The following is a 27,856-nucleotide window of genomic DNA, read 5'->3' as shown; positions in this document are numbered from 1 at the left end:
TTTTTCTTGAGTCCATGCTAAAATAAATGTATTATCTTCCTGTTGAATTGTGTGTTTTTTAGGAAATGTCTGTTGGTGACAATACAATGAATAATCAGTGAATACACCAAAATGTTTTACTTGAAACCTTCCCTAAATTAGAACCTGACTCACACTAATAAGGAAATAGAGAATATATTTATTCGCATGAGTTGAAAAATACATGCGAGAGGTTTACAACTGAATTGTGTGCACTCTGTTGGATTCAATCTCTTGCTGCCTCTTTAATTTGCACTTCATCCACTACTGTTTTTACCCCCGTCTGTATTTACACACATTCATACTCTGTACTTTCCACCCACACAGACACACACACATCAAAACGACCACATCTAGAGTCTTGCCCGACTCGTCTGCCCCCTCTCTCCCCTCTGAACTTGCAACAGGAATCCTAATAACACTATGAACTGTAATAAAAAATGTTCCGGTAACAGAGTAAAGTCAGTGGCAACAGATGGGACCCTGAGCTACAACATAACTGGGATGTGCGACACAAAACACACTGGTCTCTTCACACAAATACTCAGCAGGGATCACACACAAACTTTAAACACTGTAATCCATTTTTCTGAACAAAAAACATCTGGGACTGCAAATCCACTAATCTGATATTAAATCCGCCGATTTGTTGAAAAACAGTGAGATTAGCCAAGAAGACAGGGGGGAAAAAAAATGACTAACTGCCTATTGCATAGGAGGATGTGGGATTGTGTTGAGTGTGTGTGAGCCTTTCTGTGTGTTTGTGTATGCTGTCATTGTGTCATTAATGCTGGGTGTTTGCGCTGTCCTGGCTCATGTAAGAGGCTTGTCTAATCTCATTGGTGATACCTCCTGTCTGTCATGTGCTCCTCTCTTTATTATTCCCCCGCTTCATCGCTCAGGAAAAAAAAAAATAAAAATGTGTTAATCCCTATCTCTCTCCCTCTCTTTCCCTCCTTACCCTTGCTCCTATGTCTCTCTGTCTCTTTCAGTCACTAATAAACACATAACAATGAAGCAGCCCCAAGGCAAATAGCGACACGGAAGAAAAACACAAACACACTAATTATAGCTTGTTACATATGTGTAATATTTGAACTATCAGTGTTGCGTGAAAAATGGATTAAGAGTACAAAATAGTGATTCATTTATGCCATATTTCATGTACGTGTGCATATGGCCGGGTATGATTATGGTACTGGCATTACCAACAATGACAACTCTACGAGGAAAATGCTATTTTTGACATCGTCACAACCAGCAGAGCTATTACTGTGTTCCACAAAAAAGTACATTGTTGTTTTGAGCAACTTAAGAGTCTATCTTGAGGGTAATTTATTCTCTAAGTAGATGAAAGGATCTGGACAAACATAAGGTAGTTTGGATTATATTAACACAACTGCAGTGAACCTGAGCAGTCCATATTTCTATGATGTGTTGCTTCTTTGTGACATGTAATCACCTTGAAGATCACCTACCTATTGAGCTGACTCTGGCCTGTGGTCCTCCAATGCTAGAGGGGCCAATGCTGTGCTTCATGGAGCCGGCGGGGCCCAGCTTGGCAGCAGCAGCAGCGGCAGCAGCAGCAGGGACCTGTGGGGAAGTTGGGGGGGAGTTGGGTGACTTGCTCTCGGATGCCTTAGGCTTGGCCGACAGGTTCAGTGGCTGTGCACCCTCACTGTCCTGCAAAAACCAAAACAGCACAGTTTCGCCTGCTGTGACCACCGTAGGAATTTGGAAGCGGGAGGCAGGGGAGGACCCCTCGCCCTCCCTCATTCAGATCATTCGCAATCGAAGATTTAGTTGTAAACGTAACACGGACTATTCAATGGGAGCCCATGCACAGCAATGTAGGGCAAGCCTGACGGGACATATGACACGGTGCATGCCACTGCCCGCATCCAAGCGAAAAAAATGAACGGCACAAAACAAAAAGAAACTGACAGATTTTGGTGCAAACCACTGACATTCACATGCAAAATTATGTATTTCGCACAAGCAAATTTTGCCAACCTTCATGCACATGCAGGTGCACACTCCACATATAGGCTCCGGTAAACATGCAGTCAAATGCTTCTCAACATGCTAATAAAACCAGCAGCGACAGCAACAATCAAACTCCTGATGTGGAGAAACACCTTGAAATGATTCTGAAATCTGCTGCGGACGCCTCTGTTTCTAGCACTGTAACGGACTCAAAGGAAGAACACCTCTTTGAGACTCTATACAACTGTGAGAAACTAAAGACACTGTGACGTCTCAATGTATCAAACAGTGAACAGAACAGAGGACTGTCTGCCACTTCAATGTGCATTTGCTCCATTAGAATCAAGGGACCTTTGTGGTTGTGAACATGGGAGTGTTTGGAGAGAACAGAAGAACGACACATTCTGCCTCAAAGAAAAGCACTCACATAGTCTCAGCAACCAATCAATACATCTTCTAAACAGCTGTTTTTTTGTTGTTGATGCCATCAGTATTTGTTTGTTAGAGCAAGCACTTCATATTATAAAGCTAACGGCTAATGTGTGGAATATACTCGTATCGATACGTTCATTCAATGATCCCAGTCAATAGCAGTGTACATTAACATCAAACGTTTATGAGTGTTTGGCTCTAGGGCCCTCCCCCTAAATGAATTGGCCTGCGGACCCCCACACAAAGCCAGGGGCTGTTATCATGTTAATTGTCATGGCAACATCACCCCTGCCGTTGACCTAATCCAATCAGGGAGAGCCTCTGAGAGTCACATGACAGGAAGGAAGGAATTAGAAAGCAGAGGGGCCAGATGCACACCAGCCACTCCATGTAATTAAAACTCTGCAATTAAAAGGCAGACACAACATGGGGCAAGAGACGGCTTAATGGGCCCACCAGTGAAGTCCCACCACAAGAGTGTATGTGAAGTGTCGGACCAACATAAGTGTAAGAGAGGTGTGTTGTTTTTGTTTGCATCTATACCCTTATTATTGCATTACTATAGTCATCTTTTAATTGTTCCTACGACGTTTCGGCATCATATTTGTGACCATAAATTGAAACCACAGGCCAGACTCCAATGGAATTGAGACATCATTTCCTTTATTTTCTGGTCATTAGTCTAATTGCTGCTTAGACGGAGTAAAATACAGTATGCACTGGTATCCAAAAAGAGAGCAAGTACTGTGTGTGTGTGTGTCTGTTATATCCACTCATTAAGGCCGACTTTCCCTGATTCCCACTCCTTGAGTCGTTCTAAGCCTTATGAGCCCCTCACAACTCAATTAAGCCCTTCCAATTAAGCCCCTACATGTGTATATGTGTGTGTGTGTGATCACCAGTTTGTGTGCATGTCTTACTGCGTGCGTGTGTGATGAGGCCTAACCGGATTGTCCTTCATTAGGGGGGGTCTTTCTAAATAGAAGGAGACCCCCAAAGATGCCTTCAGTGAGACAATGGGCCGGAGAAGAAGAGGAGAGAAAAGAGAAGAGAAAAACTGAGCAGGATCTTCTCAATCCTGACCCATATTATGGTGGGCTTTGGCTGAGAAAGCGTTTGAATATTTATTACAAATAGATAATGCCTCTGCCTCTTGTACACTGGATGGGGGAGTTTCCTCTCTGCGCCAAGCCAAATCCTATGGTGGGAAGGTGGCCAACCTGCATTATGCCAGTGTGGAGGAATTAGTTTAGACAGTGGAGCTGAGAGGCTTGGACCGACTTGTTTATGTGTGTGTGTGTGTGTGTGTGTGTCTGTGTGTCATTGCGACACATTGTTCAACAAGCTCTAAATCTCATGACAGTGTGTGTGTGCGTGCGTGTGTGTGCGTGCGTGTGTGAGGCCTCTAAAGCCTCTGAAAGGCTTGGAATCTTGAATTAATACAATTGCTTTTGTGTCTCTCTTGGCTGATGAAACAGTCTCCAGCTCTGAGAGCGAAAACATGCAGAGTGACAGCGAGAGCCAGAGGGACGGAGAGAGGAAGCAGGAGGAGAAGCGTGTGTGTGTGTGGGCTGCATTTCACTTCTGTGGATGCTGACATGTAAAAGCAACATCAGATCAGGGCCCTGTGTGGTACTGCAGGAGCTGGAGGTTCACTCAACAGAAGTGTGTGGGCCATCGGTTAATCCTAGATGTCCATGTCAAGAATGAACATGGAACTCCATTAATTTCTCCACATCTAGTGTTACTACTGAACACACAGACACATACATTATTTCCCTTTAGCAATAACTCACTGGATATTAATTATTTCTAATACAATTCTGGGGAAGCATGAATGATGGCAAACCCTTCCTGAAGAATGTACGGTAAAAACACATTTCTACTCTTTACATTGGTAGCCTTGATTTTCAGTTGAACCAGACATCTAATCATTTTTTTTTCAGCACTTACTGTACAAAGTATTATGTTCTCTCTGCCCTCTGAAAATCAAACTCTTAAGACATTTTAATTAAAATGTACTGTATGAACATCTTTTTAATGCATAAAACACATAAATTCAATTCAGGTTTGGTCAGGTTTTCTGCCTCTAAAATATGAATTTATGGAATATAGCCTCTTTCCTTAAATAAAAAGAGAAATATTCCTGTAGAAAAACACTATTCTACAAAAGGTACTGCTTTTTAAAACTTTGTCCAATAAAAAGTAAAGAACCAATCAGCAAAATTTTATAGAATAACTTTATATTCAAAAGCTCTCCTTGAAATGTATTATACTGTTTATTTATTACTTTTAACATCATTAACATGCTAACAACTATTATTGGAATTATTAAAACAAGCCTTAAAACAATTACTACTTTATATACTTTTACACTCTGCTAGTAGTGGGTACGTATACACCAATTTGGGTATAAATTTAAAATCTTCTTTAAAGTAACAAGAGTTATCCAGTAAATGGTAAAATGTACAATATGTGTTTCTAAAGTGAAGAATAGTCAATTGGGCCGTACCCACCAGTGCGTGCCTGCAGTGCATGTCAGCACCAGGTTGCATATGGTGCATGATTTGAATCGCAATATTGTATCAGTCTGTATGCATGCCTGCCTACGTCTGAAGATCCACTCTTGCGTATAACAATGCTGCATGTGTGCTGCAGTGATTTGTGTGTCTGTGAGGTGGCTGCATGGTCTCTAGTTGGCATGGTGTCTCGTCCTACACCTGTGTGTATGTGTGCGTGCTTTTTCGCACGTGTGTGTGTCCATGTCTCACCCGAGGGTAAAGCACTTAAGCGGTGTGTGCCTGAGTCCAAACAGCTGTGAGCAGAGGCAGGCAGCGGGTCTCTAAATGACTAGAGACCTGAGATAGAGCCCACAGGGGGAGCCTACCTCTGAAATATACATGTCACTCACCCTCAGAGGAGAGGGAGGGTGAGCGAGAGAGATAGAAAGTAAGAGAAAGCAAAGAGAGTGAGAGCACTTCAATGGTCAGACTGAGGACAGAGGCTGAGGGATTGAAAGACAAACCAAAGAAAGGAAAATTGAAGAAGGGACGAAAACAACAAATATCTATAGAACGCAGCAGAGCATTTATCTAATGTTTGTCTGTCCATGCTCACAAACAGTGCCACTGCACAGGGGACTAACTCCAAAACAGCGCTGCGGTCAGTCTGCCATTTTGGCTCCACGGGGCCTGTCGGGGGCCATGTGTGTCCAGCAGGAGTGGCTGACTGGGGAGGCCATTACTGCTCCCTGCTTCTCCTCCACCACAGGCTGCAGCACTTGCCTGTCAGCCCAACTCCATATATATGGTAATGTAACATGAGTCTGTGGGGTGGGTGGGTGTGTTTTTGTGTGTGTTTTTGATGGAGGTGGAGGGAGGGAGGGGGTTTTGGACGAGGAAGCAGGGGTCAGCCAAAAGCTTTAATCTGGCCCATGAGCTAGTCCTGGTCTTTCTGTCTGTGCATGAGTATATGGGCAGAAACACACAGACAATGTGTTACAACAGAGTGAAACTTCAAAAAGAGCTCAAAAGGAATTGAGATGAATCTGAATACAGACCGGCAAACACTGTTGGATTTGACTGACCATGTCGGGGGTTGCGGGGGTCCTTGGTTGGACAGAGGATGGCAGGGGGACGGCGAGTTGTGTGTGTGTGTGTGTGTGTTTTGTTGGGGGGAGGTGGTCAAGGTCCCTATGGCCAACCAGATATTCATAGAATTCCACTTGGATGGACACAAAGCTTCCCTTTGCCACTATTGGGCAGCCAGCCGAGAAAACACCACAAACACCAATACATCCTCAAATCCTCAGTGACCAGATAGCAGCTGGAGTTTTGTGATAAAGTTGGAGCGTTTGATTTGCAGAGGTGGAAGTTTGTACCTAGGCATGCATTAGTATGAGGGGGTGACTGCTGCTCAGGACACTTGTTTGATTGCAAAAAATGGAAAAAAAAAACAAAACAAAAAAAAGATCTGGGATGCAATAGAACCATCAAACACATTTTTATCTCATGCACTGCAGTGACACATAATCTTGAACACCAGACTTCAACTCTTTAATCTGTGCTGTAAAACAAGAAAGGCCAAAAAGTACTAAAAATATAATTGTGAACCCAAAAAACATCTGGTAAATGAGGTAGAGTATTTAAAGTTTTTCTCCAACAGAAAATCCCTCTGTCATTTGCAGATTATGATATTTCACAGGTAAATTTAGCTGTCTGAAACTTCCTCCTACATTTTCCATGTCTTTAACGGTCACATCTGTTGGCCTTCCTGGTCTTATAGCCACATCGATTGCAGAGTGGTCTTCTCTTGTTTCCTTTTACCTTGGTCTTGTTTGGTGGCGGGGAGCTGCGGCCCTTGTCGCTCTGTGGGTGTGTGTTGGTGGGTGGGGAGTGTGCGCCCAGGTTAGCTTGGGGTGGCAGGCTGCCTCCATGCTGCTTGGCCCCCGGGGAAACCTGCATGGCCGCCAGCTGAGCTGCATACAACTGCTGCAAGGTCAGAAAGACAGGAAAGAGGAGAGGCAGGGGGGAGGCAGGGATGGTACGGAGTGAAGTAAGAAAAGAAGAAGAGGGGGAAAAGAGAGGGAGGTGGAAAAAAAGGAGAAGAAAGGGGCAACATGAATAAATGAATACTAGAGAGCGCACAAACAAAAAGGAAGACGCTGACTAAAAAGCTCTGGAAGAAGAGGCCATTAGTGGCCCAGCCGCTGTTTGTGTGACAGAAAGAGATAGAGGGACATCTCCACTGTCAACCCCCCCTCACCCCATGGGAGAAGCGCTAACAGCCTCTCTGACAGGCCCAGAGATGGCCATGTCCCCTCCAGGTGCATCGTGGGAGAAAGGGAAAACATTCTGGCTATCGAGGTCACGATGGAGAGCCCGGCTTTGGCTCAAGGTGAAAAAAGTGATGATGAAGAGGGGAAAAAAAGACAGAGAGAGGAAAATTTGTGAAGCTACATGCCAGATGGGACATGCCAGAAGTGTCTTGTGCTCCTGCGACATTTTTTTGTGTACTAACAATAAAGGCGTAAAACACACACAAAAGCTATAAAATAAGCCTTAAATGAAGATAAATTGATTCAATAACTGCTGTGGGAAACAAAAAAACAGGTTTTCCCTATTCTTATTTATGTATTTAATTAATTTCCAATTAAACAAAAGCATTATGGCGTGTGCTGCTATGGTGTGAACATACTTGGGAATATTTATGCAATACCATTGTATCACACAAAACAGTCTCTGGCCAGTATTTCCACAGCAACAGACACAGCATAATATTCACAACTTGGAAGGAGCTTCAATATTCATAAACACTTCTTTCTGTCTCTGTCTTCTCCTCAAAATCATTCTGCAAAGCTCAATTACTTTTATGTCGGCTAATACAAATCTCCAAGACGCTGTTTTGTTTTCTCAGAATTGTTATTCCCTCCTCTGAAGAGCAAGAGAACGGTTGTTTTGCAAAAAAGTAACTGATGTGTTGTTTTTGAATAGTTATAATTGTTATTATTTATTTCTGGTGGAAGATTTTTCTGGAAGACGACCATCCTTTTTTTGAGTTTAACTTCCGTCCTTCTGTTGGCGCTTGGCTGCCGGCCACCGGCGTCAAACAAAGGCTGGTTTATGCAAATGGACAAGGAAGAGATGCTGTCACTGCTGTTTCTCTCTCTCTGGCTCTGTCTGTTTGTACCTCTCTCTGTCTCTCTTCACAGCCACATTAGCTCCTGCTCTCCTCTGCTATCTTAAATAAAGACATTTATCTCTTTATATAAACAAGAAAAAAAGAGACTTTCAAACTGGCGGTACACACATGCACAAAGGAGTACTTCTTGGAAGAAGCTCAGAATTTGAAATAATCTCCTCCTGACTGTCACTCACACAGCGATGCCTTTTCCAACACTGCAGCAGCAATGTTTCCTGTTATTCAGTTATTTTTCTGTTACTTTATTGAATACCCAACTTTCCTATTCACTTTAAAATACAGCATGACACCAGGCAGTCCCGTAAAGGTGAGCTGTACTCCAAGCCAAAAACTTCATACTTGACAAACACTTTTAGAAAGTTGATGCTTTATATGAAACAGTTAAAGTTGGAGACTGAGGTGATTATTTAATTGATGGCGATGAGGAAAATTAATCTGAGCCATAGTGTCAGCATCTGCTGTTTCAAAGTGTGTGGTATACCAGGTTTAAAGGTGCTAGCAGGCAGTGCGGGCCGCTGCCACGGTTTCATAATTTGTGCAGGGGGAACGACCGGATTGGGCTTCAAGGTTTTTCAGAGGAACAGCAGGGTTAACCCGCTGTTCACAGAGAAGCTGTTAACAACCGGTTGAGCTTCTGGGATTCTTTGAATCCCTGGGAGCGCAAGTAGCGAATTGTGCTCATGATGAGGCAGGTAACCCCAGGGGCGGTGGTTTCCGCCGGAGTGGAGCATCTATTCTGCACTTTCCCTTTGTTTAAAGGAGTGATATTTTACTTTTTTAAATGGAATTGTGCATTTTAAAACATTTCCCTGTGGTCTACATAAACTGTAAATGCTGTGCTTTGATCTGAATTCTTCATTAATTAAAGGCCACAGGTTCATCTTTAACCCTATTTCTGGGTAATGACACCAGAAAGGTTGTTTTGAGCGCTGGCCCATTAAATGCACATGAGCCACTTCATGCCCCGCCCCCTCCAGGTGCTGCTCTGTTCAACCAACAACTGAACATTTTAGGTAATCGGCTCGAAGTTTGGACATATTTTCAGTATGGACTACAACCACTGCTGCTGACAAACAATTATGTCGTACTCCGAGAAATGTTCGTCAGAAGTCTTGACCTTATATGTGCAAATGTCGTGACGTAACTAGTTATAGACGTAACAAATTAAGCAGGAATTAAACCGGGTTGTAGAAATCCACTCGATTTTTGCCACAATGAATATAAACATAGCTTTGCAGCACCTGGAAGGTTCAAATTCAAACTTTTTTGAACTATTAGGGTCCAAATACAAAAATAAATGAACCAAAGACTAATTAAAGTGGGTTTAGCTAAATATGAGCCCTTTAATGTTTTATTCTGCTATTGTTCTATGTTATTTCATGTGTTTCTATGCCTTTGCAAAGCACTTGTGCATGCACAGTGCAATACAAATAAATGTGTCTTGCCTTGCTGTTCTAGACTCTGAGGGGAACAGTGATAATTGTGGACATACAGTAGACAGGGTGTGGTGTGGCTGCTGCTTCAGTAGTCAGCAGGTGATCGGTCATGCTCTGGGGGGGTTACATGGATGCTGTGCTGAGGACCAGCTCCCTGAGATCAGATCAGCCTCCGCTCGCTCATTTCTCTTCAATTAGCTGCACTGTGCATGCAGCCGACCGTGAACACCCTTCACCCCCTCCTCCCACCTTCCTCCTTCTCTTGCCCACCTCCCCACCAGCCAAACCCCCTAGCGAGTGGACCACAGGCGGTGTGTGTATGTGTACGTGTGCATGTGTGTGTCCTGCCGTATTCGGACCAGTGGTTCAAAGGCCTCTTTATTTGCGGAGTGAATTGAGTTCCATTACAAGGCCAGCTCCCGTCACTCAAAGCCTGCTCAATGGGCCGGCGAGCAATGACACACACACATGCTCAGAAACACACACACACACACACACACACACACACAGTACAGAGGGCAGAGGCACTGTGGAGCGCGCCCAGAGCATCGCCACAACGACATGCATGTCAACAAACAGGAAGTGACAGCCCAAAGCCCCCTGGGGTGACCGGAGGAGCGAACACACACATGCACAGACGCACACACAGCAGCACAATGAGTGGGGGGGGGGGGGTTGCAGCCGTAGTTGCAGGATGAGACTGAGGAATCTGAAATGTCACTCACTAGCCCACCATACAGACACACCGCCGAGCTGTGTGTGTGTGTGTGTGTGTGAACTGTTAAGACCTGCTCCTTACTCTCCGTCTCTAATCCCTAATGTGAGACCAGCGCGAACACATCTGTGTGTTTGTGGGTGCACGTGAGCATATCTAGCGGTCAGCACGCGCTTGTCACATGACACTGCCCTTGTGCGTTTGTGTGAGTAAGCCTGTGCAGCCTGAGCTCCATTGATGGGAGGTGAATAGGTGATGTGTGACTATTGGTGTTCTCTGAGTGAAGACATGGGGGTGATTGTTTTGTATTAGTTGTATTGACATTGTGTGTGTCAATCTTACTAACACACATACACTCCCTAAGCTTCATCCTCTGTGCCGGGCTGTTTCTCTTGTCATTTTAGGAGATGGGGATCTGTGTGTGTGTGTGTGTGTGTGTTCTTGGTCAATAATCTGCAGCTTTAGTCAGATTATAGCTCGCCTGGTCTTTGTTGTCAGAGTTAGCGGTGATTCAGTGCAGCCTCAGCGCTATTGTTTACATGGACACGGTGGACTATTGTATGGATCTAAATGGATTCTTGTCTGTCTGTTTCCCTGTTTGTCTGATCACCCCCCCCTCCGTCCTCCTGGGGTGTCTAGGCACTAAATTAACAAGAAGTGAAAAACATAGTGGGTTCAAATAGAAGAGTGTGACCTAAACATCTTCAGAATTTATCAGCCTCTCATTTTCAATCAGTCTTTTTCCTTTTAAGCGGTTTGTTCTTCTTTTTGTAATCGAAGCATATGTGAGATAAACAACAGAAACACCAAAAGATGAGCACGGTGGCCAAGCCTGAATAAATGTTATCACAATGTGTTCGATCTACCTTTATCCCTTCACTTCAAGGACAAAGAAAATCTGGTGAACTTTCTTTGAGTGTGTATTTTTTTTATGCTTTCTGTAGTTGGTTGCTCAGTTACATACTGCAAACATGGTGTCATCCTTTTACCGTGGAAACAAAAACAAACAGAAACAGACTTTTAGATTAGTAAAATATGTATGAGAATATCCTGATACTTATCTTTTATATGGCAAAAATTCTCTAAAATGTGTTTAGAGGTGGTATTCGGATTGAATTTGCTAATCCTTTCTTACACCTATCTGTGCTGCCTATTGATTCCACATTGATCTCATGATCTTATCGCAAAATGGTATTTCCGTAGAACTTAAAGAAGCTTATAAGTCCATGAAGAAGATATCAACAATGGAGCAATTCTGGCATCTGTGAAAATGCTTTTCTGCACTCTTTCTCTCTTCCAGATAAGGGTTTGCGTTCCTGTGGAGAAACAAGTTGCTCAATTGATTTCTTGTTTACCTTCTCTCATCTGTCCCTGAGCTTCTCTTTTCCCTTTTTCTGATCCCCCCCCACCCCCCCCTTCCTCCCTCCCTCCCTCCGCCTGCCTGCCTGTCCGTTGTTCGTCCGTCCATCTCTCCGGTGTACAGTGTGGTAATCCAGGACAATATGTTCCAACATCTGCCTCTCCATATGATGCCTGACCCACGCCATTGACCCTCTTTATACCACACCGCACACACACACTTCCTCTTTCACACACATCCACTCTTTTCTACTCCTCTTACCTCCATCCTCTCATCTCTATTTTTTCCCTCTGTTTATTCATTTAACTGATCATCCGTCTAAATACTGCTCATGCGCTCTCTCTTGTGCCTCTGCCTTTTCATCTCGTCTTTATCATCAATCTCTCTCTTGCCAGGATAAGTGCATTTTTCTTTTCATGTCAGCTCTCTGTCTGTCCTTCTCGGTCCATTTGTGTGATGTGGATGATATCAATGATATCAAGGGTCAATAGGGAGCCAGATTAACATGCTCTAATGCACAATGTCACACTCATCCCCCAGATTAAGATGTTAAATGCCAACCTTGTACACTCAAAGCCTCCATTGCCTTGAAAAACCCTCCATGTTAAGCTCCTATTGACCATAAGAGCTACTCTGCTCATTTCTATGATGGACATTTGAAACATAGAAAGCGCTTTAAATCATAGAAAGATTAATACATGTTTCTAAGGACTGCACTTAACTTAAAGCCTTACTATTGCTGTTTTATGCCCAGTTGTCTTTATTTGTATATTACCAGTTTTTGAGCAGTGATCAGACCAAAAGCTAATGCTGACTTTATCGTTTTCTTCATCTATACCATTGTTTCTGAGGTTTCAGGGACATATCAATGAAAGATAACCTGATGGTTAAACACAGACCTGTATTATACTCTGTACTGACTCTGTGTGTGTGTGTGTCAAATGTGTTGAAAGAGCTATCATGTTTCGTTGCACTCTTCAAGTTTATTGTGCCCTGTTTCTGAAAATCTTTAATTTTCTACTTGTTTGTGTTTATGTTTCTCGTTTAAGTGGTTCTCCGATGTCCTGTCTACCAAACCACTGTGTTGCCGTGGCGACCTGGGGCCTGAGCTAACTGTCATGTCTCGTCTATGCGACAGAAACAGCTTCTTATAAAATCAGGGCGCAAAGACAATCCCAAAGGAAATCCAGCAACATTGAGACATCTGTACTTGTGTTAGCCTGGACAAATCCTTTTCTTTCTGACAAAGCCTTAATCTCAACACTTGTGTGTGTGTGTGTGTGTGGCTGTGTGTGTGCGTCTGGGAGGATTGTAAGCAAGAAATCTGCTAGTGAGATGTTTTTTTGCACTTGTTGTGTCCTCAAGCCCCTCCCTGCTGGTAAAAAAAAAAAAAAAAAAAAAAAAAAAAAATCCCAATTGCAAAGTGGACAAACGGGAGGTTCTGAATGTGTCTGAACACATTGGAACATATGGGTGACTAGATTGAGGCAGTGATAACAGCACAGAGGACATTATTCTCGGGCTAAACACACAAATGTGCTCGCACACACACATGCGTGAAATAATGAAATCAGTGACGACAGCGGGGTCCGTTCTCCATGATAGAATTACACAGCTATTCTATTCTCCCTGTAGTGTCTAGCATATGGGGCAACGTGTTTGGTTGACAGGTGCAAATGTATTGAACACACTCTGCCTAACCTTTAACCCATATTTTCCCATCATTCTCCACGTGTGTGAGTAGTAAGTGAAAAAAATGCGCTTCCTCCTGTTAATATACATGAAAATGTGTGTCAATGCAGCTGTTTCTCTCAGATGTACATATGTGTGCGCACAATTATGTCGTATTTTATGATAATGTGTGTCAGAAGGACAGGAGGGCCAACCTCAGCCTGTGCTGAGGACAAGCTGAACATGGGAGGTTAATGTGTTTCAGACAGGCAACTGAGAGGACGCCTGCGCAGGCTCTTAACCCCTGGGAGAAGGGGCCCCCAAAGCCCACGTGGATGTGAGTGGAAGTATGTGAGGTCTGTATGTGTGTTTGTGTACATGGGTGTGTGTGTCGGAGAGGTAGTGACTGAGTGGGTTGGGGGATCAGGCTTACCATGCGATAGGACTCGTATTCTAAATATGGAGAGAGGAAAACGACTAGAGTCCAACTCATCCTCCTTATAAGTGGGATAACAGATGTTGACTCGTGTTTTTACTGTTGTACCTCTCTGTGGCTTTGTTTCTTTTTCTCTGTTATCTCTATTGAGCTTTTTGGCTCCCTCACTGATTTATGACATAGTCGCTGAGCAAAGAAGCAGACCAGCCTTTAAACTTTAAAGTACATTTCCTCACAAAAGGGCCAAAAATTAATGACTCAGATAGCGTCTAACCAGAACATCCATGTCTGTAAAGTCCCCAAATCTTTCTCAGATGCAAAACATCACATCACACAACATCAAATTTTCCGTGTTAAAATTAGAGCGCTGCTCAATTGCTCAACATCTTTCAAGTTTTTTTGCACTCAAAATATCTTACAGTCGAGTATAGTAGTATGGTGAGAGACAGACTTAATATAGAAGTCTTGAAATGTTTGCTTTTAAGAAAGATCTTTACATATAAAATTGTCTCCTGTGCATGCTTAGCTCTTCAACACCACTACAGAAGTGCTTCAGTCATGTGTATTGCAGGACAAACCCAAGAGCTAGGGTTACACTTGTCAGTTCTGTGTGATTTCTGAATTCTGATCAGGAAGATCTGTTTTTATGGGATCACTTCACTGTCCACACTTTGGCTGAGAGTGACAGCTGTGAATCTCCCCCTGTGGCTGTGTTTGTGGAGTTCTGTAGCTCAGTGGGCAGTGTGTTGTGTGAACATTTTTGGGGCGAAGGGATTTATTCCCACTGGGCTCATCCAAGTGAAAAGAAAGTGTATTTTTCTGCCATAAATGATCAAAACTTTAAAATGTGTATGCTCTGAAGTACATACTAGAGTAGCCAGAGGTGCCTCTCATTGGCATGAACCTGACCTTGATGAAATGAAGGTTGTGTCCCATGTGTTTTCTCAAGTCATAACTGTCCCTTTTAAAGAATTTTGTCCGTCACTACTCAACATTTTAAGGAAACACTGACACTAGTGTGGACTCATTTCTATCCGTACTCCTTTTTTTCATGCAACATCAGACATGTATAAATACTGCGGTCTTACCTGAAGTTGAAGGGGTCCAAGGCCGGGTGTGGCAGCTGCAGCAGCTGCTGCTGCCATCGTTGTGGGGATGAGCTGGAGAGGGTAAGGGTCACCTGAGGAAAACCAGAGGTCACAATAATTTTTTATTTTTTTTTTTTTGTAGTAAAGACACATAAAATCTAAATCAGTGCCTGGCTCTGTTGGATTATTACACTAAATTCTTGTGGCATTCAGTGTGGATGGCAAAGTAAGATTTTCATTGAACAGGGACCTGTTTCTTTACTGTACACATGACAATAAATGCTTTGAATCTTGAATCTTTTTTGTTTTGTTTTCGTTCTCTGTTTTGTCACTCTTTTCTGCTCTCTGCACCCTTTTCCACCCATCCACCACCTTACCTCTCATCTACTCTTCCATCATTTCAACTCCCCCGCCCTCCATCTCTTTCTGTCCCCCTTCCTTTCCCGTCGTCCTGTTTCTCTCCTCCCTTTTATCCTCACCCCTTCGTCCCTCGCTACCCCTCGCCTCACCCTCATCAACCCCTCCCACCACCTGAGTCCCTCTCTGCAGCTGTTAAAGCCATCCTTGTGTGCACTGCCGGTAGGGCCTTAATGAAAAGCCTGATTGTGTGTCCTCCTCCTTAATACCCCCTGACAAAGAGCACCGAGGTGAGGGGATTCTGATAAAGCCGGCCCAACGCTGTAATTAAGAGCCGCCACTGCCGATTGCTGCTCTCTCCTCTCCTTTCTTCCCCTCAACTGTCTGTCTCTTCTGCTGCTTTGTTGAGAGAGCACTGCCTTCAGTCTCTCTCCTACTAGTCTTCTACTTCTTCCTTTCTTGTTTTCCTCCTTGTTGTCATTTTTCTCTCTTCACTAGTTACTCTCACCCCCCCCCCCCCCCCCCCCCCCTGTCAGGAATGATAAATCAAGAGATGGATGGACAAATATGGCAGAGGAGAGATGAAAACCGAGAAAGTAGGAGGAGGAATGGACAAGTGTGGATTATTAGTGACCAGGTGCAGATAGGCCATGCTGTAATTACTCAGAGAGAGAGGAAAGGGGTAAGAATAAGGTCAGAGATGAGAGAAAGCAGAGATACAGGGTGAGAGAGGTCATGGTAAAGGTTGAAGACAGAACCGATGCTGTCCTTAATTATAGTCATGCCAATAAAACAAATCTGATTTGAAATAAACATGGACTAAAAAGTGTCCCTGTTTTACATTTGTGCTTGTTCACTAACAAAAGTTGAGTTGATGGCTTAGCAGCTACACACTGAAACTGCATTCTTTAGGGAGAGAATGTTCTCTGATGTCAAACTCTGAAAATTTTCGTCACATATCTGACCTGAACCTTGGCTGTACCGGAAGTTTCTATTGTGTAAGTCTACCCATCTAAATGTGTGTTTGCATGTGTCCAAGCTTGGCATAAACCAGACTTTCCTTCTGACATATTTTCCCATATAACTTGGCTCTTCAAAAAAAAAAAAAAAAAAAAAGCTGAGACATTCTTTTCTTCAGCCGAGAGGGAGGGCAGGCGGGATTAAAGAATTATTTCAGGACTGTGTATTCTAGGAGATGGGTCTTTTCTCCTTGCTCCCTAGACAAACATGAGCTGGATGGATATTTATGCTCCTCTTGGGGGTCGCTGTAACAAAAGGGAAAGGGACACAGGAAAGCAAACATGTTGCTCTTGGCTTGGGGACCATGACCTCAGTGGACAAGGCTGAGATTTCTCACTGACAAACCAATGAGAAGAGGAGAAAAATGGTAGCAAGCATAATGCCAAAATATCATCCATGTCATATATGGTCGTAAAATCACGTTTAGCTTTAATCTTTAAAACAACAACAAAAAGTAATTGCAGACGCTTCACCCCCATCTTTAGCGTTTTGGATATAGAGCTTGGGCAACAGAAAAATAGTGTTAGTGCTCAACAAGTGTTTAAGCTTGACAGCCTCTGAGCGCACAGAAGTACAGTGCATACTGTGAGGATAGTCTATTCATATCTTCAAAGCTATGAAACACTGTGAGAATATGTCAGAGCACAATGCTACACATGTCCTATTTAGAGCTGCAGCACCAAACTACATCAACTCACAACAACTTTGAAAGTTGCCAGAGAGTTTTCTCAGGGGCGGCTCAGCCTGGCGCAGTGTGCCAGTCCGGTTGGACTTGGCGGAGGCAGTGAAAAGACAAGCCCACCACTTGACAGGGTATTTACGTGGGCAGTGGGCGTGGGTGAAGATGGCACTAATTAAAATGGAATGGACTTGTTTGGGAAGCTGTGAAATTCTAAGGGGGTGGGGGTGGAGGGGGTGGGTGCGGGACTTGCGTGCACGCAGGCTTGAGTATTTTTCTTTTTTTTGTTTGCGATATCACAAAGCCATCTCTGGCTGCCTGGGCGTTTGTGTGTGCACATGAGTGTGTGTGTTGGTGTGTGTGGGCTGTGTTGGAAACATGTTCTGGCTGCAGCCCGTGTTAATGTGAGGAGAACCTGGGGCAGGTCACATTACCACCCTCCCTCCCCCCTCCTATGCTAACCCCCCCCCCACTGAGCATTTATTCCCAGCATCCCCTGGCAAGCACCCGTCCCTCTTTCTCTCCCTTTCTCTCTCCCTCTCTCTCTATCATGGTAAACAACACATTGCCACACAGCCGGAGCGTGATAGCCAAAAAAAAAGTCTTGCATTTGTTGCTTTTATACATCAAAAAATAGACAAGACAAAAGGAAGGAGCCAAAAGGACAGAGTGAGAGAGGGACAGAGAGAGCGATAAAGGAGAGAGAGAGATTGAGAGTGTAAACAGGAAGGGTGTATTTGGACTGGTTTTTCTATTAAGAGCGAGATGTTGTTGTAGGGGCGAGTTTGTCTTTTGGGAAACAATCTGACTCTGTGTGGGAAAATAGTCAAACTCTACCTTGCTTGGTAAGAAACTATTAAAACTTCACACATACAATGGACTTTCTAACAAACTTCTGTTACTGTTCTGTAAGTTCTACTTATTTAGTCACATGCGTGTGGCTGTCACTTACTGCAGCCTGGCTTGTAGTTAAAGCCAGGGGGCATGAGAAAGCCTTGCTGGGCAGCAGCAGCCGCCAGAGTCCTCTGGTCTGGAGGAAAGACAGGAATCATCAGTGGAGGGAGTTGGCCCTGGACCTGCTGATGAAGGAGGGAGAGGAGGGTGGGGATGGATGTTTGAAAGGGCCAAGAAGAAGAAAGAGGCAAGGAAGGAAAGAGGTAAAGAAGAGGGAGAAGATAGACATGAGAAAAAAATATTAGAACTTGTGCATTACGCTTAAAATAATATATGACAGCATGTCCACGTCTGTGCACTACACAGTATTACACAGAAATGCTAAAAATAGTGCAGTGTGTGTAACTGATCCCAGAGCAGCCTTAAGTACTGTTCCCTGGATAGTTACATCTTCATTACATCATTTAGCTTCTGAAATGCAATGCAGTCAGATACATATATTCATGGTATACATATGGAGAACAAATATACATCAGTCTGCATAAATAGACGTTAGACAAAACACACACACACACACACACACACACACACACACACACACACACAATGACCAACTCCAGTCGCTCCATCTTCTCATTTCACAAAGTCAAGTTATGAAGACAGTTCAGTAAACTCTCACAACAGCTGGCCTTTCTTCTTATTTGGAGGATGATGTTCTCTCCTTCCTCCCCACATCAACCCTCCCTACCAACCCAAACACACAAACACGCAGACACAACCCTCTCTGCGCACCCGTCGGCAGCGAGCCATACAACTTCACAAGGTTTCCAGGATTTTAAAAGGAGAAGCAGAAAAAAGCTCCTCCGATGGGTGGCTTTGGCAGAGACGGCAGGAGAGGGAGAGGGAGAAAGAGCGAGAGGCAGACAGAAAGAGAGAGAGAAGTAGGAGACAGATGGTTGCACTAAACAGCGTTCTGCCAAAAACAACACACAAAGACTTGCGTGTGATGGACTGACTGACAGTTTGAAAGGAATGATAGGAGAAGATGAGGAAGCGATTACTCTAAGAAAGGAATGAGTAGAAAAAGGTAAGGGATGGAAGTAAATCAGGAATCTTTTCTAGCTATAAGGGTCGTGCTAGACTCACAAATGTCCAACAATTCTTCTTTAACTTTTTACTCTTGTAAGTAACATTTAAGTACATACTTAAGAAAATAACCCACTTTGAGTTGTATCATATTCTTGGTAGGAGCTCTTGGCTTTTGACTCATGATTGCAAATTACCTTGTTCACTCTATGCCCCTTTACTGCCTTCTTATCCTGCTCTTGTTTTGGCAGAGGCTCAGTCAGGTAATGGCTGAATAGGATAATAGGCAGGTAAAAGCTGTTTGATCTGGAAAATTGATCTGGAATGATGGAAATGGCTGCACAATCATAAGGATGCCGTGGCACAATCAGGTAATATTTCAGTGCACTTGAAGAGGCTGGTAGCAGAAGAGCTGGAGAGAGAGGTGCAAGCGCTGATAGACAGCAGCTCTCTGCCTGTGCGTGTGTGTGCTGAAGTTTCCCTGGGCGTATGCATGTTTGTGTACAGTAAATACCTGTGTGTGTTTTGTGTGTGAGTGTGCCTGGTCGTATTCCCTGTCCCCCTGCTCCTGTGTGTCGGCATGCGGCGGCAGCCAACAGCACTGTAATCAAACTATCACAGCGCAGGGGAATAGCGCTCTCTTCAAGTGGCTCCTGTTTACCCTTACACCAAAAACAATAATTACTTCACCATTTTGGTTAACCATAAACCGCCGTGCCGCCTGCGTTGCACGATCAGAAGGGAGAGGCATTCCAGCGCGACGCTCGGACAGGACCCCCGCGGGGACGAATCACAGACAGAACAGTTCCGCTTTGCCTTTCAGGCCTAATTGGACATATGCTGGAGTGGAGCTGGCTAGCAATACTGTTATGTACCGTAGGGAGGAGAGGAGAAAAGAGGAAAGAAGAGGAGAGGAGGAGAAGGAGGAGGAGGAGGAAGAGGAAGAGGAGGAGAAGTCCTAAGCAGCTGTTATACATGCATACATACATGTACTGTACACAGATGTAATGCTGTATGATACATTCAATGACATGGTTTCTCACCTCTATCTCATAACAAAAAGCCTGCATACAATAGAAAGAGATTAATCAGCCTACATAACTACTGCACAATACATGTAAGTCTGCTCACTGGGATAAGAAGATCAGGCATTGAAACACATACAGGCAAATAATGACAGTGACACACAATGGTTTATGGAGAATCATTCTCTCCATATGTTGCTGTTGTTATAGCTGACTTAGAATGTGTGTAACAGCTGCGTACTCGCTCTCACACACACGCACGCACACACACACTGACCTCCATAGGGTAATAAACACACACATGAGGCACATAACACGGCCATAGCACATTAAGTGTAACTGGCGGAAACAAACCAAAAAAAAGGCTAAAATATTGTGTGGACTGTGTGGATGAGGAGGGGAGGGCTGATTTGATAAAATGGGTTGAAACTTGTACCCAGTAGCTGATCATATGATATTGGATCAGTTTCCCTGATCATGGCCCTCTGTGCATTCCATTCCATTTACATTCTTCAGTCTAATAGAAAATGACTTAATCTGATAGTTCTCCTTTTATTAGATATACAATAATGCAATACCTTAAAGTGGATTATGTATATAAGCCTCCTGATCGTAATGTAAACTTGGAAACCAAGAGAAGGGAAAGAAAGGAGAGAGCGCTCCCAAATATGAGAATGAGCATCAGAGACAAAGAGATGAATTGTCAGAAGGAAAGAAAAGCTGCAAAAGAAAGTTGTGTGGGGGAAACAGAGAAAGGGAAACTGAGAGCAAGGCCAGATCTATCAGACAATCTCCAGATCCCACATAAAGGAAGAAGCACATCTGAAACAGCAGGCGCTTTTGGGGAATAATGCACTCTTCAGCTTCTCTTTCACATCAGGCCCAAAGCGAACATGAAAACCTACAAACACACACAGACAAAACATCACTCCGCTGCTACTGTAGGCTGCTGAAGTGGAGAATAAGAGGCTTTGCTTTTATCTGCAAAACCGCTCCTTCGTGCCCAAGAAAGAAACCTGAAACAAACAAAACTGGAACTCATCTGAAAAAGCCTCTAATCAGTGATAATTGAATGCAAAACAAAAGGAAATACTCTGCACAAAGAACCACATATATATATATATATATATATATATATATATATATATATATATAATGTAAAATTGTAAAACTTTTCCTGAGATTTTTCGCAGAGACGAAGAGGGCAAGAAGAGAGACGTCAAGAACTCACCCTGACGACAGAACTTCTTAGAAAATAAACAGCAGATCGAGAGAACAGAATAAACAGGAGAGGCAGAAAGAGTGAGAGAAAGAGATGGAGATGGGAGCAAGCGTCGGATAATTGGCACGAATCGAGGCTGCGTTCACCCACGCGCCAGGCGGCACAGCTTGAACTTAAAGCGCCGCTGTGGCATAATGAAGATGTGGCCGCTAATTAACATATGGGGTGCGAAAACAGGTGGTTGGCACGCAGCGTGCTAAAAACTCCAAGGTAAAGTTATTATTGGGGAGTAATTAGCTCTATGAAGTTAATGCGCTGAACAATAGCTGCCAGCGCCGCACAATATGGCTCGCATCTGAGCGCGCGAAAAAATAGCCCCCGCTAAAGTGCGAGTCCCACAGCTAAAATCTGTTTGCGACCATATGCTCCGACAATTAATGCAAGACCTGGATGACCTATTGCTGAAGAGGGGATGTGCGAGCGATAGAACCAATAATTAATTTGGTGAGCGAGAGAGAGAGAAAAAGAGAGCGAGAGATAGCTGGCTTTTAATATTAGTCCATTAACTTTCTATGGACAGGGGCTATTAGAGGCCAGTCTGGTGTTACTGTAGGGTTAGGCCTTGCTTCACAGTGGTACAGCAACGACCGGGATACACAGACACACACAGACACACACACAGACGCACACAGAAACATACAGACACACACACATACAGACACACACAGGTAGGTCAGTGCTTGTGTATAGGGCATGTGGACTCTTAGTGGGATTAGCTGGGTGGTTGTGATTCAGTTTTTCAGTGCCTTTGTGCATGCACATTGACATATAGTGTCACACAGTGTGTAAGGAAAACACAAATTACACCAGTTGTAGTGTAATGGGAGTGATTAAACAATTACACAGGCAATTGGGTTAGCCGCTCCTATGCACCGAGTACAGAGGTGCTGGGGCTGCTCTTTTTCACCCACAAATGAACAACATCTGATGCTACAAAGCTGGGCTTTGTGACTGCATCAGGTATTACACTCAGAGGGGTGTGTTTGTGTGTCTGTGTGATTGAGTTACCAATGTAGGTTAGCCTTAATAGAGAGCTTGTTAGCCACTGTCGCCGGTGTGTCTAGCCTCTCTTAAACCAGTCAGAGCATCAGGTGGCTTTACTCATTTTCTGATTTTTTTTCCTCACTTCTTCTTCTTTGTCTGCTTTGCTGTCTCCCACTTATAGCAAGGTTGGTGCTTGATGAGATGAAAGACAGCATGCAGAGGCAGAGAGTTAAAAACACACTTGATGGTGAGTGAGTGTTTTGGTTGAGTGAGTTTTGATTCATTAGGCAGGACACACTTGTGTCCCCTCATCCCTCTGTTCAATATACATTGTGTGTCTGTGTGTGTCTTGCCGCTATTCTATGAAAATGTGTGCGTATTCTCAAGGTAAGCCCTGAGCCGCACGGCAGGTGAGCTCCTTTCATCCCTGTTGCGTTTCCCCATGCAGCAGCAAGAGTCGTCCCCAGCAACACCGGAGGGAGCCTCGAAGACAAGCCGTTTAATTAGAATGAGAGAAGACGAGTGAGAAGCAAAGGGAAGTTTGAGGAAATGTACTCACCCCTTCCAGCCTAACAAGAAGGCCCCTAGCAGGGGGTGTGGGCGCATGTGTGTCCATGAATGTGTGTGTGTATTTTTGTATGTCTTGATATGCACACATGGTCATGTTCTGTGAGAACAAGTTGTTAAACTCTTCAGTAGAACAAACTTCTACAAAGTCTTTCTGGGCATTACTTTACTGAGGGGAGACAATCAGGTTGAACTTTTGGCTTTAGGTCTAATATCAACTTGAATCAGGATTACGTTTAGTGCAGGTTAATATCAAAGATAGTTAAGGTGTTTAGTTAGGATAAAGGTGCCAAGTTTGAGGTCAAGTTTGGATTAGGTGAAGCTCAAAGGTTAAAAGAGGATTTGGTGTCATAGACTTAAAACTCACAAACAATGTGTGTGTGTGTGTGTTTATAAATGTGTGAAAGGATTGAAACAAATTGACTGTAATTAATGTTTATTCATGCATAATTCTAGGTAGAATCAATTAGTCAAAGGTTGAAAGTAGCCAATCACCGACTCCTGAACAGTAATGAGAGCTCACATAAATGTGTGTGTGTATCCTGTGCATACCGTAAGTCATTAGCTTGTGTTTCTATTTAGCCTGCTCTGTAAATGAACACCACGTTCAGTGACTGCCGTTGGCCTAAATAGTGGACTTGGATATCGCCAGCTTGATTTGGGTTTCAGGGTGAGAAAAAAAAGGAGCCGGACACAAAGACAATAAATAATTTGTCCCCTTTCATGAGGGATGTGTGTCACTCTCCTCTCTTTTTCATGAGCTTGATTATTCGTTCATTTCATCACCTCTTCCAAGTAGACGGTTGAAAGCATTCTTCACAGGCCTTTGGGGGTTAGACCTAACAAAGCCAAGGACACAGATACACACACGTGCACTCCACACACACACACACCACACACACACACACACACACACGGAGGGACAGCTGAACTCAGCCTCGTTAGGGGGAAATGCAATCACAAGGGGCTTATCATACAGACACAAAACACACACATGGACACACACATCCAACACACTGAACCTGGTGCCCTCTCTCTGGCAGGCCATTGTATTGTGGGATTGTGGAGACAATCTCTTCATGAATGATTAAGCAGTGTATTTCTCGACCAAGTCTTTGATGATGAGTGTGTGTTTGATCATCGGGCAAGTGTGCAGCGCTCTCTGCGACTGCTTCCGTGCGTACGAAGCAAAGACATACATTTCGTGGGTTTTTTCCGTGATTGTACATACTTTGATGATATACGTCTAAGTGTGTGTTTTGCGCTCCTGCGACGAGCCCCTATTGATTGTGTCCCTCTCCTAACGAGCCTGCCTACAGCTGTCCCTGCTTGTGAGAAACTATTGTTGGTGCCGTTCAATGGAGAGACGCTTGTTTGGGAAAAGGTTGCAAAGTCATGGGAAAAGAGAGCTTTGTCTCGGCGGGGTCGTGAGGGAGGAATCATGAGCGGACGTGTTTATAGCTTAACACACACAGCTTGCGGCAAACACCACACGCACATAGACATGGGTGAAGAAATGGATGCACCGAGAACACACAGAGCAATCCTCACAAAAAATGCACTTTTTTTGTTAAAGAGACAAAAATGGAACAATTCAGAATTTAACGCGCACAAAGCAAATAAACACAGCTGCTTTACTCAGAATTGTAGAAACACATAGACACACGTCCCACACATGCTATCACAAGGTCTCTTATCACACAAACTGTGTATGGCTAAACTCTTGGGGGAAAGGAAATGTGTGTGTGCTCCTTTCTTGGACAGGGTGTCTCTTTATGATACAAAGCCCCGCTTTCTCAGCTCAAAATTCAGTGTCATCTGCCTTTACAAAGGCCTGGGCTTTTCGTTCCAGGCCACCTGGACCAACATAGAGGCTCCAGTGTAGCACCCAAAAGGACAATACTTCCATTTTTAAGTGTTACATATATAGCCATCTATTTTCTCTGGAGCTTCAGACAGTTTCTCATTCAAAGAGAATTTTAAGTTGATTCACATTGGAGTTTTTAAATTAATTTATAGTTTGTTTAAGGTTATTCACTTGTCTCTACATTTCTGAGTAATTAGATTTGTTTGACATCTTGTTCATAACGAAGAGGTTCCATTCAAGAAGCTGATTAGGTTTGGATTCCCCAGCATTTCTTGGCAACTGCCTCCATCGTATGTCAGGTGATTGACAAAAAGCAGTGTAACTTATTGTGAGAAAAATTGTTTTAACACACAGGCATAAAAATGGAATACTGTGTGCTTTATAAAAACAAACCAAAACTTAATGTGTCTGTTAAAGTTTATGCTTCTTGTATCCTGGAAATCTTAAGTTTATAAGAACAACTAGAGTCATTGTCATTATATGTTATTAGTTTATGATAAGACAGACCATAAACATGCTTTTGATGGAGCTGGTTGTTCATAAAGTGTAAAGGTAAAGGGGGAAAGCTCTTCACTAAGCAGATGTTCATGGATTCATTTGGATCCAAACAACTGATAAATAAAACATAGACTGTCTTTACATATTGATACTTCAGTTCGCATAATCAGACAACAGCATGAGAAAATGTTTGATGTAAATAGCTAATACAGGCATCTGTTAACATCAGGGAGAAACTACTTTAAACTTCTTTAAAGAAGTTGCTACCTTACATGCATTGTGACAGTGAAAAACTTTTGCTTTTCTTGCCATACTTGCCACTTAACAGAGATTACATAGGTTTTGTGTGTGTTTATGTGTTAGAGGAGGAGTGGTTAAAGCAATCTGAAACTGATTCAGGCTGAGTGAAGTCAAGGAACAACAAATAATTACAATCACAAAACTGCCTTTATGGAACACACAATCACACAAACATACACCATGACACACAGATAGCCTCACACAAACATAGATAGAAACACACACAAACCAGCCTCACCTGGATTTGTTGCTGCAGGAGGTTGATTTTGTGTTGTTGCTGCAGGAGCTGCTGCTGTTGCCGGGCAATCTGAGGGACCAGACCACAACTGATTATTAGATATATACTATGTGTATGTGTGTGAATGTGTGTGCAGGGCCTGGGGGACATGTGACACATCTGTAGGTCTCCGAGGGCCCAGTAGCACGACAGAGGGTCGATGCCCTGGTATGAAATATTAAAAACCTCCTCTCATCTGGGCTCAGTTCACAGCCAAGTGGACGACGCTCACACCGACACACTTACCAACATGAAGACAGATTCATTTTTATGTATTTTGGCAGCTTCCATCCTTAAGTATTTCACTTTTCATTTCTAAGCACTTAACCACGTCAATCTCAGGATTTTCCACACATTGTGAATTTGTTACTTTAGTGATACTGGTGAGAATGCTTTTGTTGCTTCTGATCACTGGCAGACTCTTTCAGTCTTGTTCTGTGTGATGCAATCAGCTTCATACCTAAAATCTAATTAACTTCTGTACAGAACAATGTGTTGAAATGCGCTGTATCCAGACTCCGTTTGTGTGCACTGGTGAGAGGTGCTGCCACGGGCACTGTAAGGCACTGTATTTGTGGTAGGTGATTTTTCCTCACAGCAGTGTGTGTTTGTGCTTGTCTATACCGCCTCTTTGTCAGCCCCAGCTTTCCAGAAGCTAAAAGGCACAACAAAGAGGGAAACCCTTCTCTATGCAAATACCTGGCAGACTCTTGCCTTGGAGCTTATGTGTATGTGGAGTGTGCATGTTTATGTCTCTGCTACATCCGCTCCAACACCACATACCCTCAGCTCATTCCTGTGCAATGTCCCTGTGATCAGGTTGCCAAAGGCGCATGTCTCTGGCTGCATGAACAGTATATGAGATGTGCATTGTGTGTGTTGTGTGGATGGGAGAAACTGAGCAGAAGAGCAAAGTGTTGTAGTCATTTATTGTCTTTCAGTGATAAGGTGTGTGTCTTAAGGTGTCTATTTATATGTAGTACATTGTGAGTCTGCATTAGAGGTTATCTTGCTTATGTGTGTGTATGTGTATATATATGTATATATATATATATATATATATATATATATATATATATATATATATATAAAGTACAATTAAAGTAGATGTCTTCTTGTTTGCATTGTTAATAAATAAATATATATGTGTACGTTTCATATTATTGTAATACTGTACGTACTAATACTGTAAATGTCAAACTATGACTTCCTTACTTTCTAAGTGTTGTACAAACAATTTAAAACAGTGTAACTTATCAGGTTTATTTAGATTTTTTGCCGTGTAGGCATATCAACATTTCCTATTGAACATGCAGCGTGTTTCTGTACCTGGTCCTGCTGCTGCTTGGCCAGCTCCATCTGCTGCCTCTGTTCTCCATCTGCGAGGCAGCCAGCTTCTTCTGCTCTTCATGGGCCGCCAGGAGCTGCTCCCTCAGGCTGCTCAACTGGCCAATCATGCCCATAAGCTGGCGCTCTTTCTCCGCCAGGCTGTCTGGGGTACCTAGGGCAGGAAAGGGGAGAGGGGTCAAAGGTGAGATGGTAGCACTTTGAAGAAAAGTGCAAGACGTGGTTAAGGTTACGCTATGAAACCTCTTTCATCCTTTACAAGTTTTTTTTTTTTTCAGCCGGGTGGCAAACTGGAAGTCTGCTAGTGCAGCCATAAAGCTCTTGACCTCGTGCTGTTTATTTTCCAGAAAGTAGTTTTTCAGAAACATTATCGAATGTTAGAAATATTACAAAAGCTTTGGGAAAAACCCTTAAGTCAGATGCTTGCCCTATGTTTATTATTTGGTCCTGCTGCTGTGTCAACTGACCTGAATACCAGTTCATTTGAGAATTAAAAAAAAATCTGTCATTTTAATCTAATTTTAATAATGAATCCATTAAGTATACAGTAGGAGCATACTCCTGTTATTACCATATGTTTCTTAAAACCTCAATCAACTCAAACTGCGATGTGACTAAGATCAATATCCAACAAACTACAGCTGGATTTTTCTTGCAAAAACTATAGACTGAAAAGTAAACACAATTGTATGCACACATAAATAAAAAGTTGACAAATCGCACTCTGAATCTGTAAATCCACAACAAAATGAAGCTGAGATGCCATGGCATGTTTTTTTTCCCAACTGGAAATTTTCATTGCTATCCGCAGGCCATAAAGGATCGCAGGGT

The 27,856-nt window shown here is 43.3% G+C and overlaps 1 protein-coding gene across 1 annotated transcript in view; it reads right to left on the bottom strand.

Annotated features, from left to right (window-relative positions):
* The window catches only part of sox5 (SRY-box transcription factor 5), a 208,446-nt gene that overhangs the window by 10,309 nt on the left and 170,281 nt on the right, over positions 1-27,856 (bottom strand). The window contains 7 exon segments of the mRNA XM_030149442.1: positions 1,497-1,701; positions 6,762-6,926; positions 14,843-14,934; positions 17,851-17,977; positions 25,640-25,708; positions 27,008-27,051; positions 27,054-27,179. Of these exon segments, the coding sequence (XP_030005302.1) occupies positions 1,497-1,701; positions 6,762-6,926; positions 14,843-14,934; positions 17,851-17,977; positions 25,640-25,708; positions 27,008-27,051; positions 27,054-27,179 (828 nt within the window).

This window comes from Sphaeramia orbicularis, chromosome 12, assembly GCF_902148855.1.
Source record: "Sphaeramia orbicularis chromosome 12, fSphaOr1.1, whole genome shotgun sequence".
Taxonomy (NCBI): Eukaryota; Metazoa; Chordata; class Actinopteri; order Kurtiformes; family Apogonidae; genus Sphaeramia; species Sphaeramia orbicularis.
The sequence above is the reverse complement of the archived record's forward strand: the minus strand, read 5'-3'. Positions and strand labels throughout refer to the sequence as shown.